Source organism: Ambystoma mexicanum, chromosome 4p (assembly GCF_040938575.1).
Source record: "Ambystoma mexicanum isolate Mex_15411 chromosome 4p, UKY_AmexF1_1, whole genome shotgun sequence".
Lineage (NCBI taxonomy): Eukaryota > Metazoa > Chordata > Amphibia > Caudata > Ambystomatidae > Ambystoma > Ambystoma mexicanum.
Window position 1 is genome coordinate 507,117,232 of NC_090927.1, and position 17,999 is coordinate 507,135,230.

Sequence of the window (17,999 nt, forward strand, 5' to 3'; positions counted from 1 at the left end):
GAACATTTGATTAGTGACATTCTTTTTTTGCATGTGAAGCTGATAGATATCATGGATATCACCAAATCATTAAAAGGGTGCTTTGTGTTGCTCACTATAACTAGCATAGATGTGCAAGTAACTGGTGCTTTGCGAGGTCTTTCAGTTTGAAATGTACCAGCAGGAATATGAAAGGCTCTGCCACTGATAAAAGAAACGTGTTTGCAGGTTGTTAAGGTATTTGGCTGCAGAGCCAAGAACAGACGCTGTGTGTGTGTCTATGCGTGGCTGAAATTGGCAGTGCTTGAAGGTCCGGTCCAAGCTCATTCTATATTTGGCTTGGGAGGCAGAAAAAGCATCCGGGGCTCTTTTCTTGAGCCTTCGAACTAAAGGTAGGCTCTGTAAAAAGTAAATGAACTAGTGGTACAGCTTACCAATGATTATTTATTACACTTCCATCTCTGAGTAAAATGGCCTGTTTCTGAGGGTCTTGCAAGAATAGGAAAGGTTTCTTCCAGGAAGGACAAACACTTTCCTTAAAAACACCATATTCTGTCAAAGTTCAAAGGTGTTGGCCCAGCAACATAGCCTCATCTTTTGCATGTCAAAACAAAAGAGGTGTTGGCTGGAAGGTTTATAATTAATCTTAACCTCTGGCCTTGCTCTGGGCAACTATCCAGACCATCATTCTTCACCTGCCAATCAATTACAAAAAGAGAAAGACCATAGGCAAATAATGATTTGACCCACCCCAGAGGGTGCAGTCCAGCCGGAACTGCTTGGTCACACCCCTTCTGCACGAGACCACAAGCATCCCCAAACATGTTTCGGCCTCCTGGGGCCTCATCAGTGAGGAGTGGCTTGGGTCTGTAGGCCCAGCAAGCACGGGACACATGTCTGGGCATATCTGTCCCACTCAGGGTGATTACAGAAAAACAAAAGAGGTGAATACTGGAAGGTTTAGAATTATTCTTATCCTCTTCAGTGGCGTAGCACAAAATATTTACAAAACCTTTGTAAATAGAGCCTTTCGAACACATCATCCTGATTACCTTTTCTGTCAATGTCTTTGACAGATATACATAGGATTCTCCTACGTGCACCACGTTTCTCGTCCTGATGAAGGCCGTTCCACCTACATCTACCCAAGATAGCTTCTAGGCCGAAACGCAGTTGTGTTGACCCATGTCACTCGTGTTGTAAACACTTCACCATTGTACAGTTTCTACACACTTGTTTTAATATGTACCCAATTACATTCTCAATACCGTTATTCTTCACTCCTATTATGGAATACAGGATTTGTAATTGTTAGAAATCTTACCCAAATTGTATTTTTGGGCAATGTTACTTATGTACCATGCCATGTTTTGTATTCATGTTCTTTGATGAGTACCCTATGTCTCCACAAATGTAAATGTAACATATGCTGCTTCTATTTTAAAAACAGAGTAGCATTGATCTTGAACCGTTTGGTTTCTCGAAAATCAGGATTGAATGTTGTGTTTTACTGTTTGGGCTCCCCACGTGACCTACTCAATTTGTGTTTGATAAATGTTTACCCACATGGGTAGAGCAAGGCATTAACCAGGTGTCCTTTTGTTAAATATTCAACAAGTAATCAAGGCATTAAACACAAGTTGTGGTTCAACACCATTGAGCTAACTGGGCTTCAGCCCCTCCCACGAAATGTTGACCCGACCTGTCTGACCTACAGAACCGTTGCCGGACAGAACATGATGTTAAACTGTACCTGGAGTTCACTGTAAACAAAGGCCCGGGAATTACTAACGTAAAGCATTTCACTGTTAGTACCTGCATTCAAATGCATAATTGTTTAGGCAAGCGAATTTGTGATGTGGGTTTATTACTTGCATGCCAGGGGAGTGATTGCAAGGGTAGTGAGGGGACAGGAGACCACACATTTTCACAGCAGTCCATAAGTGGGTGCTTGCAGACTGAAAGGAGAGCGTTAACTGCTTGTTACATCAAAGCTGTACTAGAATAGACGCATTATAATGCATAAAGAAGTTTGATGTCCCCACACAAATAAGTTTGCCACTCCCCTGCCGCCCATGAAGTGAGCACCTCTCTCAACATTTGAAGGGTTAGTCACCCCAAAATGTAGGTTTCATTGCACCCCTAAACACAAGCACACACACACATCATTTATCATGCACACACACACGCACACCCAGCCACCCACACATGTAAGTGTGTACCCTTTCACGATAAATGCACACCCAGGCAACCACCCATACATTTAAGTGTGCACCCTTTTACCATACAGACACACCCAAGCAGCCACCCATTTATGTAAGGGTCCACCCTTTCAGCATACTGGCACACCCAAGCAGCCACCCATAAATTTAAGTGTGTACCATCCATCAAGGCATTCCCATGCAGCCACCCATACATTTAAGTGTGCACCCTTTCACCATACAGGCATGTCCATGCAGCCACCCATACATTTATGTGTGCACCCTTTCACCATACACTCACATCTGTACACCCAGCCACCTATACAATTAAGTGTGCTCCATTTCAACATACACTCACACAGGCACACCCAGGCAGCCACTGATAGATCATGTGCTCACTCATTCATGCACATTATATTACATTATATACATTTACACACACTTACATGCACACACACACACACACACATTTAAAGAAAATACATAATCTTACCTTTAATCCATTGCTCCAGTAAACGAGGCATTCAGCTCCCTGCAGCAGCCAGAAACGCTTGTTCCCGTCATCTGCAGAGGATCTGGAGGCCTCCATGTCATGGGGTGGAGGGGAGCCCTATGACATAAAAAGGAAATAGTTTATTTTTGAAGTTACTCTGACTTCATAAAGAAATTATTTTTGTTAAAGGACCAAACTGTAACAAAAATAATTTCTTTATAAAGGCAGGGTGACTTCAAAAAGAAACAATTTCTTTTTGAAGTCATAGGGCTACTCTTACCCCATAACATGAAGGCCTCCATCCTCGAGGCTTCCATGTCATGGGGTGGGTGGAGTCATCACACTTCAAAGAGAAATAGTTTCTTTTTGTAGTCACTCTGCCTTCATAAAGAATTGATTTATGTTACTCTTCAGCAGAAATAATATCTTTATGAAGTTTGAATGACTTAAAAAATAATCTTGTTTTTTAAATGTAAGTCTGAGGAGGCCCACTCCCAGGACATGTGGCGGGCCCCCACAGCCGCAGGGTGTTTGGGGGCCCCTGGTACACCAGTGAATGGAGCATGGAAATGCGCAGGGGCTCCATAGGGTGTGAGGGTGTGGTATTCTTCCACAGGGTTCCAAAATGGTCTATCGAACAGACTGAAACTTGAAACTCCCTCACCAACAAGTGCATACATTGGCTAAGAACTGTATATAGCTCTTTAATTACAGAGAGCATTATAAGTTGTAGTAGATCAAGTTACAACGTGGGAAGGTCTTATGATCATATTTGTATCGAACTAAGGGGCCCAGGAATGCCATGGGCCTGTTAAGAATTGGAGTGAGACGGAGCCCTCTAACAAGGTAGTTTGACTGTAATCAGTGCTTCCCATCCCTGTTGATTAGGAATCCCATGGTTTACAGAGTCTTGCAGGTCTGGTCTAGATTCTGCATCAACAACTCCCGAGATGAGGCCTTGACCATCCAGCCGTCTAAGTATGGGAAGACCTGGATTCCTCTTAGACAAAGGGAACCTATAATTGAACCCATAACCTTTGTGAAGACCCATGGTGCTTATTTCTGCCTGAAGGAGAGAGATCTGATTTGAAAGTGATCCTTGCAAAAGGTAATTTGTAGATGCACTCTGCAGGTTTCTTAACAAGGCAGAATTTTAGGTAATTCTCAAGTGATACTCCAAGGATTCAAGGTGCGGGGGAGGAAAAGTAGCCCTGGCACAGGTCCACTGATACGTCTACGTGGCGAATCACAGAAAGTGTTGGTGATTCTTTTGGATTAGAACATGCAAGTGGGCGTCCTGAAGATTCAGTGACACCAGAAAGTCTTTGTGCTGAAATAGGGGTGTAACCTTTTAAAGACACTCCTGAAATGCTGAGAAATTCCTCTGGAATTAGGGTCTTCAGATCAATTATCAATCTGTGCTTTCCCAATGGATTGGGGACTAGAAGCACACAAGAGTACACAACCCTTTCCTGGGCACACCTACCAGAATCATCTGAGGTGACCCTCGACTGGCATGGTGTCAGGGCTTCCGTATTCTTTGCAGGGAATGAAGGACGAATGCTTCATTGTCCCCATGTCTCTCGATTTCCCTCCCACCCGCAGTATCCATAGTAAGAAGCCTGGAAAATGCTGCTCAAATTGAAGTCAAAGGAAAACCTGGGTTTGGGATCAGCCTTCTTCCTGAGCTTCCTGGAATGTTTGTTTTCCTTAAAGACCCTGTGGACATCATCCTCCAGGGAGTGCCCAATAATATTTGACCTTCGAAGGAATCTTCATTGCAATTGGATATAGGATCTCTTCTTTTACTTCAGTAATCAGGGAAAGACAAACGTTCAAGGTGTGTTTAAATTGTATGGGAGAGGCCCTGGTGACTTTCTCCATTGCAGGAGGACGATCTGACTCTGGAATACCATATAATGTGCAACTTGGTTGAAAACAGCAGGGTCGGACTGGGAAAGAAATAGGACCGGACACCCAAAAAAAGTGGCACACCCCTCGCCTCACGACCCTTGACCTCTGAGGACATCAGCGGAAGTGATGTCATTTGACCCCACCCCAAAGTGACATCCTGGGAAGCGATGAAACATGAGCTTTCACCCCTTGACAAAACAGGAAGTGGCATCAAATAGCATTGTTCCTAAGTACACTAAATTACTATGAATCCAAGCAGACGTCCAAGGCCAAATGATATGTTATTGTATAGCATTAACGCTTAAGCTCTTTTTTTACATAACAAATATGCATACAATATCACTCAACCTGTGTTGGTGCTCATTTATCGACCTAAGAAGGATGAAAGGCTTTTTGAAAAAAAAATGAAATTTATTTTCCTTCCAAACCGCCACAGGCATGGCCAGAAACCGCCCCCACGCCCCAGGGACGATTTTGGCCCAGCCATGGGCCGAAAGGCAGAGGGGCCAATCCGACCCTGGAAAACAGAAGCAACTGCCTCCTTATCCAAATATTTCACTTTTGGATCTTCATTCAGTGACGACAGAGACTCATCTGATGAGTCAGAGGGGGATTAAGAAAAAGTAAAGGAGAAAGAGGAGGAGGGAAATCAATGTCTTCTTCTCTTCACCCATTCTTCCTTAATTGGTTTCCTGAAGAGTTTTGGAAGCCTTTCCTCTGATAGTTTGGAGTGCTTCCTCTTCTTTTTGGGCCTCTCAGGGGACCGAGATGCAGAAAATGTTTCAGGTTCCAGATGGCGCTGTTTCTCTGTGTGCGTCACCATTTTGCAAATATGTACTCACCAAAGTGTTTGCTCCCTTTCCTATTTATATCTGGTGGCACAACTCAACTTCAGAGTGCTGCTCGTGGTGGTTTTTGCCAAGGCAACTTGTACCGCTGCTATGGCAAACAAGAACCAGGCCAGCACATGGTTGCTCCCTTTCCCCCTTCTTACAACTGCCCAAGGCCAGCTCTACTGGCTGGGACAGCGTTGCTAACGAGTGGTGCTCCAAAACAAACTCTCCACGGGCAAGATTTTCAGTCAGCGCAGCTCCCTGATCCATGTGCAACACGTGTCGTCTTTCTCTGCAGAGACACTGGGAACTATGCTCTTAATGCAAAGCCCAGGAGTGTAGTTCTGACCATGGCTGACATTACGTTGACCCCCTGCAGGTGCAGGCGCTGACAGGGAAGGAAGCTGAAAGAGATGATGCACGCTGTGTAGGTCCTTGCTTGTGGCAGGAAAAATATAAATTAAGACTAATGGGAGGAGAGGGAGCCGTACTCTTGGAAGAAGGTGCGGGATACGATAAACAGTTGTGGACAGAGATGAGGGGTTCCTCAATAGGAGGTAAGGGTACCTAACAAATAAGTACTGTGTCAAAGAAAGGGGACATGGTGGTAACGACTCCAGATGGTTCAACATTCATATATTCTTTTTGGATTTAAGTGTCACAACTATAAGCTTTAAGTCTATAGAAACAATAAGCATGCATTTTACAAGTACATAGAAGTGAACAATTCCATAAATACAGGTGATCAAATGGCTAATGATATTTCAAGGGTACATAGAATGTAGCAACAAGATAAAAGTTAAAATAAATGTTGTTTCCATAAAAAACACATAAAAACCCATCAATTTACGGCGACCTAGCTGGGACTCGTGAATGGCATGCACGTATACTGGCGAAACTGATAGTTTGGCCAGAAACGTGATTGTGGCTCAACATGTGAGGTTCTCTTCTGGGCCTGCGCCACAATAAAGCTGCCCAGATCCCTTTTTGATGGGACTCATCCCCGGATTATACAAATTCATCGGCTGATCAACCCTGAATTACAACCTAACAAGGGATAGTCCCACAGGAGTCCTTCACTTACCCTGATCCCGTCTACGCAGCGCCCCCAAGCAATTACAAATAGTCTCCAGGAAGAGGAAACAGACCTCGCCGGACAATTGGTATGTGTATTACGAACTGATTCCGAACTGGCACAGATCCAGTGAAGACCATTGTGCTCGGCACAAGTTGGAATTCCGAGCTTCCCATATGCAACGGCATCGAGCCACCGAACACCGCATCTCCATTACTCAGAGCTTTGAATACGACATCAAGAGGAGCGGACGAGGTGTATGAATCCTCAACAGAAGCTAGCCATTTACCCATACGCCCCTAAAATTCAGTGCACCCCTGTCCACAAAATGGCCTCCACGTCAGGCTCGAATGTCGAAACCGCAGCCACAAAAGGTGACATCACTGCCCTACTCACAGAAATCAAAAACATGGGGACGAACGTAGGAGGAAAAATCGAAAAACGTACGCAACGCCTAGATAACATGGAGGGCAGACTGGAAGGAGTTGAAAACAATCAAGCATCCATACAAACATTACAAACACAACTAGCCCACAGAATAACGGACTTGGAACAGAGGGAAGACGAATTCAGACTCAAAATGGATGATTTGGAAAACCGCGAGAGGAGAAACAAGGTCAGTCCTTCGCCTGGTTCCACCGATATCAGGACAAAGCCAGGGTGCTGGCAAAAGCAAGAAATGGAATTGCCATTACCCTAGGAGGAGCACAAGTCATGATCTACCAGGACCTTTCCGCCCTGACTCTAGCCCTGAGAAGATTGTGCGCACCCCTCACGAAATGGCTCAAGGCGAAGGATACATGCTATAGGTGGGGATACCCCTTCTCTCTCTCCTTCGAACATGAGAGCACAAAGATCAAGCTCGGCTCAGAGAAGGAAATCAAAGCTTGCATATCAGATTTACTGGGCGTACAGGGACTAGAAGAAGATCAAGACGAATCAAGGAAGAACGATAGAGAATGGCGGATTCAAGGCCCAAAGAGAAGAAAGGTGAAAGGATCAAGGAAATATCATAGAGGTAACATCTCTCCTAATGAGGGCCGGTAACCTTCAAAGACTGAAGTACACCTGTCGGGAATGTCTCATGGGTTCAAAGGGACGGCTTTCCAACAGTCGAAATACCTGAGAGATAAGCGTCTGACCTCAAAAGAGGTGAAGATTCCACTGGGAGGTTAGTGGGGGCTCACTCGTTATAACGATTCCTTCTGATGAAAAGACCAAACAAGGCAACAGTCTCCACCGGTGGTTCGATACTGGGCCAGTGCTTTTTACTGGGCTCGATCGGATGCCACCAGACTGTGGGAAGGGAGCGGGGAGGGGGGAGGGTAATGGAGGCATGGGAAAACGACAGGAAAAGAGCTGGTACAGAATATGAAGTAATCAGAAATGTAATGTGGCTAATTGAGAAAATGTTGTCTAAGTGGACGCGGTCAGATGCTATGTATAACCTGAGTTCTTACAATTATGATGACCGCTAAACCTCATACCGGGAACTCCATAAGGGTGGGTACTCTCAACGTCAAGGGACTTAACTCACCGACTAAGAGATCACTTGTGTCCAGAGAATTCTGCAGATCGAACTTTGACATTCTGCTCTTACAAGAGACTAAATATATGAAAGGGGATGAGAGGGCGGTATTGGGGAAAAGGAACAGCACAGAATTTTGGGGCTCTGGCCCATTGAGAAGGGGAGGAGTTGGAATCCTCATTAAGAAGGGATTAGATTTCCAGATCGTTAAGATGTGGTCAGATACTGAAGGTAGAGCCTTAATAGTAACAGGATCTATTGGGAGTGTGGATATTACAATTGCTGCGATTTGCTCCCCCAATGTTAGTCAGTCCAGATTCCTATCCAGAACAATTCCCAAACTTATGTTGGAATCCACCGGGCACGTCATCTTAGGGGGCGATTTCAATATATGGGCAGACCCCGCACTTAATCGTAAATCCGCCAACCCTGACACACGAAACAGAGCTGGAGAAGAGCACACAAATTTTACGAATATGATGGATGTGTATGGAATGAATGATGTATGGAGGCGAATGCACCCCAATGAAAGAGGCTACATTTTTTTTCAACCCCGCACAACACCTTCACTCGCATCGATTACATCTACCTCTCAAAAGATCTCTATGATATCACAACACACACGGAGATCTCCCCAATTGCATGGTCCGACCACGACATGGTGATCGCAGACATGCAATGGGAACATCTACCGACCTGGGGCGGAAAATGGAGATGTAAAGAATCTCTATGGAAGAACCCTGTCTTTAGGACAGAGTTGGAAACGGAACTCACAGAATATATAAAAATCAATGATACTGGGGAGGTCTCCAAGCAAGTTGTCTGGGAGGCGGGAAAGGCAAACTGGAGGGGGATTCTCATGAGAGAAGGAGCCAAGAAAAAAAGGGAAAGGGCCCTGATTGAAACCAAACTTCGGAAGGAAATTTGTCAACTGGATGGGGATGCCAGAGAAGGGGACACACTAGATATCATCAAGATTCATGTGGCAAGGGACAAGAGGGACGAACTCCGCCTCTTAGAACATGATCAAATTGTACATAAACTCCAATTACTAAAGCAAACATTTTATGAGAAGTCGGACAAGGCAGACGCACTTATGGCTGCTAGGCTAAGATAACAACAAGCAGATCGCAGGGTGAAAGAGATAATAGATGGCAGGTCTAGCACTGAGGCATGTGAACCTTCTATCCCTACAGCCTTTGCAAATTATTACAAAACCTTATACACCCCAGAAACAGAACCAGATATGCCTAATATCGAGCCCTACTTAGCAAATGTCAGCATGCCCAAAATAACACACACAGATTTGACTCAATTAGAAGCTCCAATAACTGGGGAAGAGATACAGAATGCGATAAAAAGGCTAACCCTTGGAAAGTCCCCAGGAGAGGACGGCTCCACGGCTGGGTTCTATAAATACTTTAGTACCCAGCTCACCCCCTTTCTGGTAGACCTGTTCAACGGGATCCTCGAAATGTGTAAGCCCCCAGACTCATTTGTTAAGGCCCTCATAACAGTAATCCCGAAAGAAGGGAGGGACCCCAAAAGATGTGGATCATGCCGCCCCATATCGTTGCTCAATGTAGATGCAAAAATGTATACGAGAGTCCTCGCCGCAAGACTTGAGTCACTTATGCCCCACCTCATCCATCCCGATCAAGTGGGTTTTATACTCGGGCGGCAAGGAGCTGACACCATGCGTAAAACCCTTCACCTGATTCATGCCTCTCAAACTATGAGTGATGACCCCGCCCTGCTTTCTGTCGATGCTGAGAAGGCCTTCGATAGGGTAGAATGGGATTTCCTAATGAGTGTCCTACGCAAGATTGGAATAGGCCCCAAGTTTAGGAGAGGCATCCGGGCAGTTTATACCGCACCCACAGCTTCGGTGTTTGTAAACAGGGAATACTTGAAATGGTTCGAATTGAAACGGGGCACCAGACAAGGTTGTCCCCTATCGGCGATTCTCTTTGCCCTGTCGCTAGAACCACTGGCACAAAGGACAAGAGAGGATGCATGCGTACAGGGTATGCGCTTAGGTCAGATTGAGTACAAAATAGCACTCTATGCCGATGACATACTCTTGCACATAGTCAACCCTCAAACGTCCATCCCCAGAGCTACATCTCTTCTTGAAGAATATGGTCAGCTATCCGGATTCAAAGTCAATAGATCTAAATCAATCCTGTTCCCCCTTCAAGGATCCACACTAGCAAATGAAAGTAAATACTCATCCCTTCACTTTACAATTGAACATGACAAATTACAATATCTGGGAATACAAATTACAAAACAAATAGGAACTCTATATGATTTATAAAATCCTGAAACTCCTTGAAAGATTTCACGCAGATCTGGCTAGGTGGAGCAAACTGACAATATCCTGTTTGGGTCGTCTCAACGCGATAAAAATGGTTTGCCTCCCAAGGTTTTTGTACCCCTTCCAAATGCTACCCGTCCAGATACCATGACACTATTTCCTAGAGCTTAAGAAAGCGATTCTAAAATTCCTTTGGCAAGTGAAGAAGGCCAGAATTGCATATGACAACTTGATGCTGCCGAAGGATAGAGGGGGGGTTGGTCTCCCAGACCTTAAAAGATACTACGAGGCAGCCCAACTGCGAGTCCTAATTCCCCACCTACATAATCAGAAAGATCTGCAGTGGATCATGATGGATAACCATTATCTATACCCAGCCACACTCTCAGAGTGGCTATGGTCACCACGAAGGAGAGTATTTAAAAAAACAAAGGCACACCCTATCTTCGAGACAATATGAGAAATATGGAGGAAGGGGATGGAAATGAAGAAAGTTACCACATGGCCGTCACCACTGAGCCGTTTATGGTCCCCGGGAATTAATGATCACATCCCCAACATGAAGAGATTTCAGGCCTGGTGCGAAGCGGGACTGGAAAGAGTAGGTCAACTCCTCCGAAGTGAATCTTTCATCACATTCCCCGAACTTACAGGGAATCTGGGAATAGGGACGTTGTCCCTATTTCACTTTATACAGATTAAGGGAGTCTTAACAAAACTAGAATGGAAAAGCAAATTAAGTAGAGAACTCACTCCGTTTGAAAAGCTGCTCGACTCTAGAACTAATATGAAGGCCTGATATCTGCCATGTACAAAACCCTGATAGAAGCAGGTAGGGGGACTACAGAAAATCTTAGAATTAAATGGGAGCACGATCTGGGCACAGTGGTCGACCAAGAAACATGGAACAAAATATGCAAGGCGACGTCCCAAACTTCCTTGTCATGCCAGTATAAGTTACACGCCATCAAGCTTTTACATCGCTGGCAATATGACCCGTACAAACTCTCCAAAAAGTTTCAGACAGCTAGTCCCCTGTGTTGGCGTGAATGTGGACAAACTGCTGATTTTTGGCACATGTGGTGGGCTTGCCCTTGAATTAAGATCTATTGGGACAAGGTCTTGGGGTGGATTAGGGATCTAGATGGAATTCAGAGAACTGCAGAACCCCACCTTATCCTCTTTGGCTTTGAGAAATGTGAAGACGAATGGAGTAGAGTCCAGGGGCTGGCCCCGCATCTACTGCTGGCTGCTAGGGCTCTCCTAACCATGAAATGGAAGTCACCCACAACACCGACTGAGAAAGAATGGGTTAATGTGGCAATGAATATTTTCACCATGGAAAAAATAACATCCTCCCTGCATGGGAAAGCTGCACAAGCTGACATCCTTTGGATGGACTTCTTGAACAAATATATGCCAGGGATTGCACACTGAATGAACGTGAGGCGAAATAGAGGCTGACCACCTATCCCTCCTCATCAAGCGCCCACCCCCACCATTAAGAGACAAAGTCCTCCAGCTATTCCACACAATATCTATTAATGCACGAGGGTGCCCCCAACAAAGGAGGTCCCGATCATATTGGAAAAATAAACCACTGATACATAAAGAAACAGAATATGCACATGACCACTCTACTTCTAAACATCACGAACCTAGCCCTGAAGGGGAGGGAGGGAAGGTGGGTGGGAAGGGGAACGAGGAAAATAGAGCACAAATGTATACCCTACATTGCAATTTATTGAAGACAAACGAATGAAACTGTGAAGCTGATGTTCAATACTGTTAATGGAATCATCCGAAATTGTGCTCTAATTCAAAACTGCATGTATACTCAAGTGTTTATCTCTCTCTGTTCCTCGAGAGTATTGTTCTGTGTATAAAAATCAATAAAACTAAATAAAAAAATAAATAAAAAAAGATCAATTTCCCTGAATATGCAACAATTACTATACAAATAGGAACCAATCTATTCTTTATGAAAAGCATATCTTTATAAAATCAAGTTTCATTAAATTAATAGTTTCATGATTTCCTCCCATATTTAATAAACACTAAAATTTAACACAGTATTTCTACCTTCGTAGATCGCAAACCAAAACTGATTCATGTGTATAAAAAGATGTTGTGAACCAGAGTTTAATATACTTTCTAATGTATGGAACTTAAGCCAGTGCATTCAGTCAACAAGTGTCGAGAAGTCTCTAATTGTTCCCCACATAATCTGCATGCTCGTTCTTGTGTTGCGGTTTTACACCACGTGCCCATATTAACCAACACTGGGAGCTGGTTAAGCCTTAGTATAAGGATAAACCTCCTTACCTTCGTATTTTGCAGGTTAACAATGTAAGTACATTTCGAATCGGTATGGAATGCTTGCATAGAGTATATCTTGTAGTTAGATTTCCTCCAAGCTTAGTAAGTGGTTTGCATGTCCTGATCCCAGATCATTGCCATTTTTTCAATTTTCAAGGAATTTAGCGGCCAGATTATAATCTGCCAAAAGTGTGTGACTAATTTCCTCCAGAAATTGATTAATCTCACTGTACCATACCTTCAAGGCCGAAAAGGTGCACAATTTGTCATATTGGTCACAGAAATGTGAGTTACTTGCGCTTAACCTCATTTTGAGATAGAAATGACATGCTGCAATCATTTTTCGTCTGGTCAGGGAGATCAAACCTAACTCGCAGTATATCGCCTCCATTGGTACACATGAGGGAGACCCAGGGCACTCCTCCAGAGTTTCTCCTCTAGTTGCTTTAGCCAATCAGTCTCTTTAGCAGAGAATACTTCCAGTCCATAAAGTACACTTGAGATTATAATTTTAGGAGGCCCTCAACAGAGTACCCACCAGATTTAGAGATGAAGGATCTGGTTGCCTTAAACTTTGTAGGAGTTTTACAGACAATGTTCTTAGAAAGTATCTCCTTATTTAAATTATTTGTAATAAGCGTGCCGGGTATAGATAGCTTGCCACTTCTTCCAGTGTTGTTATTAATAGTCCATCTAAATCTCTTTATTCTTTTAGGATTTGATTTAATGGTCATAATTTTAGATTTGGACAAATTAATAATTAAACCATGCTTCTCAGAGTATTTCACCAGATTATTATGTTGTAAACCCATCACAGTCCAACCAAATATTACAATATCACCTGCGTAGGAAAGCCGGGCAATGGGAAGAACACCTATGCATGGGGGATAGTTATTGCAATTATTAAAGGCTCTTTCTAGATCTGAGATATAGATGTTAAGAAATATCAGGCCAATGTAAACCATTGTTTTAGTCCAAAATTTACGGGGATCTGTCCGCTCAACCCACCCTCTTCATCTACTTTGAGCTGTACCATTTTGTCATAAGGATTTAGCAAAATACAGGATTTGTAAGTGTAATCCGCCTTACTCCATTTTTTCCCAAAGCATCTGACGATCAACCATATCAAATGCTTTTCTGTAATCAATATAACAGACATACAATACTTTGGTTTTAGATAGTAGGGTACTGCGGATAAGATGTGTTAAGACCCAGATGTTAGACAGGGTGCTATTGCCCTTAAGGTAGCCCAATTGTTGATTACTGAGGATCTTTTTTCAGCTATCCATACATTTATGTAATTTAATAGCAATTTGCTAAAGATTTTAGCTCTGGAATCTATCATGGACAGGAATCTGTAGTTAGACGGGTAATCTCTAAGGCCTTTTTTATATTCGGGTATTAAGACTGAATATTTCCAAGATTTAGGTATTTGTCCTGTATATACAGTTTCACTGAAGATGATATGTAAAATTGAAGCCCAGACTTTTGCGTTTTCCTCCTCAGTCAATATAACAGGGATATAATAGTGAGCACAAAGTTAATATAACTCTGATTGTCGGCAGTCACTCGTCATATGAACCAACCTGCATTTGGCTGTTCTCCTGGTTCCATAGGGTTCCCACAGTGACCATGTTAACCACTTCTTCCACTTCTGTGCGCCATTCATATATGTATTAGCTTAAAGGAGTGTAGAGAGAGACAAAAATCATAGCGAGACGGGAAATAGAGGAGGACAATAAAGTCAGGAAATGACAGTTATTGCACCTGTCAACCCAAAGCACAGGTGCTGACTGCTTTTTTTATAATTATAGAAATGAAAAAACGTTACTTGTAGACTGCAATGCCACTTCATTTCCTTGAAGCCCGTTTTCTGTGTTGATGACGATAATGTCATTGACGCAGAAAAGAGACTTCAGGCGATATAAGCCGCGTTGCAAAGATTTCAGGTAAGTTTACTTTTTCGTTATTATATTACAAAGCGTTTGTGGGTGTTAAGGGATACACGGGCCGCTGCTGGGGCAAGCAGGAAAATGACAGTAAGGTACAGGAAGTGCTGACCCAGACTGCTTAGAACGTGGGCTTCCACTAGTGAATACAGCCCGCAATCAGAGCATCATTATTGGCTAGCTTCCTGCAGAGGGTGCTAATGTAATATGGAATATTGACAATGAAGCCCACTGCAGCGCTATTCAGCTATCAGTTGGTGACTGCAGCTAAATGGTGGTGGATGAAGTGGTCGAATTTCCTGCATGTAACTTGTGTCTTTTGACTTGTCACAAAAGAAGAATATATCTACTACATACATGTACATTCGTCTCCGGCATGCTTAGTATGTCCAGTTCACCACATGAGTTATTGCAAAGATTGTTACTCTTTGTAAAGTATAATGATCAGAATTAAAATCAATTGAATATATTTTGAATTTCTTGGAAATGTTAGGATATTTTTGCCACAGAGGTTTAAACCAAATACAATCTTCAAGTATTTACCTATAAGGTTTCTTGGGTGTCCAAAATGAGCATTGCTGAATCCGAGACAAATTCCTCCATGGGCCATTGCTACCAGGTCCACCATATCATTCTTGCCATACTCTGACCAGTCTATTTGTCCTACACCATATGCCTTGAAACGTGCAATTCCACCATCTACACGAGAAACACATACAACAAATTGAATTTCAGTAGGTTGTAGGTAGCTGACAAATATCAATATAGAGGCACCAGCCTGGAAGCCATAAATATGCACAGTGCAGATCATAACTGTAGTAGAAAAGACACAAGTAAATGTGTAGAGCAATGTGTGGTGGAGAAATGTGTAAAATGAAGGGGCTGTTCACCATCTCTATCTGCTGACCACCACCCATCAGTGGTCTTCAGGGAATGTTGGCCCTTATCCGTCATGTTCTAGCTTATCAATTTCCAGGGAACCATCACCTGAACCAATCCTGTGTGCAGAAGAGATTTATAATATTCTTGCAATGTTGCTTACATTCTTCTGGATGTAAAGTTGACAGGCAAGCAAATGGTGGTAGTGTCTCATCTCTGATTGCTCCATCCCTTAGTATATAACTCCCTCTGTCACTCAGATCCAAGGCCTTGTAGCTTTCCAAAAGGACTCCAAGACTTGACTGTTCTGACCCGTCTCTCATTTTGCTCAACCACTTAACCTCAGGGTCGTATACCAGCTTGTCTGCATCATCAGGGCATGCGTGATGTTTGCTCCTAAACGTTGCTTTCCATATGTGTAAATAGAATTCACTAAAGTATTGGTCCAAGTCTATTGTGCATAATTAATACAAATTATGCATCATACAGGAATTATTGAGCAACAATGATTATATTTTCAGCAATCCCGTGATACTCTCAAAGGCATAGTTGGCGTAGCGTATTTGGTAAACCAACTGAAAATGGTAGCTGTAAATAAACTAATTTTAGCAACTTAATTGGTGTCATTAATTGCAAGTTAAGAAGGATCTAAGAAATGTTACAATCATTTAACAGAGTAGAAATAAGATACTAATAAGCACTGAACAATAACTAGCACACACAGGTGATACATTGAAGAACTACATTTAAGGAAGCCACACGATGAAAGAAACCATCGTAGGTTAACAAAGCAGTGTAGGATCTTTATTTAGAGGTCTAGCAAAGAGATATCACCATAGCAAAATATTTCTTATTTGGATTACACATTTGGAGGTTAAAAACAATATCAAAGTACGTTTTATTGTATTGCAACATTCACTCACACATACCTTCTATTCCTCACTATCTGGTTTACAGACAACAATGTGAAGATATTTAATTTCTAGACCAAATAGCCTACAGGTGTTTAGTTCAATGCACGCTTTTGAATGCTGAAAAATTCTGTGTTGGCACCATATATTTGCTAGCATAAAAGGTAGCCCACCTGCGAGTGTGCAGTGAATTTCACCAGACGGGTATTCTTTGAATTAATGGTTAATTAGCCAAGAGTACCATGGTCTGGGTGGATGTATAATAGATCTAAAGAATACCAACAAGGTGACATTCGCTTCTCACTCCAACAGCTACCTTTTAAGTCAAGAACTATATTGTGCGAGGAGCATGTGCCTGCTCTTTGGTTTGGAACTTACTTATGTAAATATATGACACAATAAAGGAAGCACATATAACTCAATCGTCTGTATTATTTGTCTGGATTAAACCCGAAGAGGAAGTGCCAAGTGTCATTCACACTCCAGCCACCCCCTTCGTAGTACCCGGTACTTTCACGCCGAAGTATGTGACGTATGATGAACAAATAAACCAGCAAAGAGCAGCTTTTGGACTCTGCCCAGTGCCTATTAGAGTAACAGCACCTATTGAAGTACCGACACCTAGGAAAACATGGACAGTAAGGTACCCATTGAGAAAACCATATCTACAGTCAAGACAGAATGACGGTTGTCAGAACGGAATACCCGAAGAAGCCAAGAAGATAATAAAGGAAGACGAATGGTGACATCATAAGGAATCATACTGAAATACTGACAAAGAGACGAAATACCATGGATAAGTGACATCTTGAGTCTAAGGTGAAGAAGTTGTCAAGATGCAGAAACTTATGCCATATGCACGATGAAGATATTCAGTTAGTTTAAACGTATGCAGATGCAAGAAACCACAAGAAGCAAAGAAATCATTAAGCTTGCTAATGCTTAGTAGTAAAATAGATTGCGGCAAGCGCCAACATATACATATACATATACCTCAAAAGCACTTTATATATGAGTGTAAATCCACTACGCACATGAGCAGAATTGAACAAAGGTTACTAAAGGTCTCGAAAGGAGAGTGTTGCAGCAAACAAATCGAGAATTAAAACGGAGCGAAAACCAGCTGAAGGTAACCATGCCAAGAAGCCAAGGTCGTATCTGGTTGGAAAAGGCCAACAGTGGATACAATTAAAGAGAAAAGAACAGAGTATCCTGTTCAGAAAGGTCAAGATAAGCCACAGATGGTAGAAGACTGGCAGAATTAAATGAAATACATGAAAATACATGAAGAAGAGGCCGATTTAGTGGCGTCCTAGCCACGTGACAAGGCAGGCACGAAAGGATGAGACTTTCACACCTACGCATGGATCCCTGCCATACCCATACTCCTAAAAAAAATCTCAGACCAAGAAGCAGACTCGAGGCCAAACTACAAAGCAGTAATTGACACATGACCACTGAGGTGATGATTGATTGTAACATAATTGGAGGGAAGCTGGGGTGCAGATAAACTCCCTGCACCTGGCTGGTCTTTCTGCATGCTGCTAGACGTAAGTGGAAAAGTATGAATGGGGTTGATGCCAACCCAATCATAGTGG

At 42.9% G+C, this 17,999-nt stretch overlaps 1 protein-coding gene across 4 annotated transcripts in view; it reads right to left on the reverse strand.

Annotated features, from left to right (window-relative positions):
- Window positions 1–17,999, reverse strand: part of ALLC (allantoicase) — a 729,391-nt gene that overhangs the window by 341,128 nt on the left and 370,264 nt on the right. For 3 of the 4 annotated variants that reach the window (XM_069605008.1, XM_069605009.1, XM_069605011.1), the window contains one exon: window positions 15,155–15,310. The exons of the other annotated variant lie outside the window; for it this stretch is intronic. In XM_069605008.1, the coding sequence (XP_069461109.1) occupies window positions 15,155–15,310 (156 nt within the window). The remainder of the gene's footprint in view (window positions 1–15,154; window positions 15,311–17,999) is intronic. 4 annotated transcript variants of the gene reach the window in all.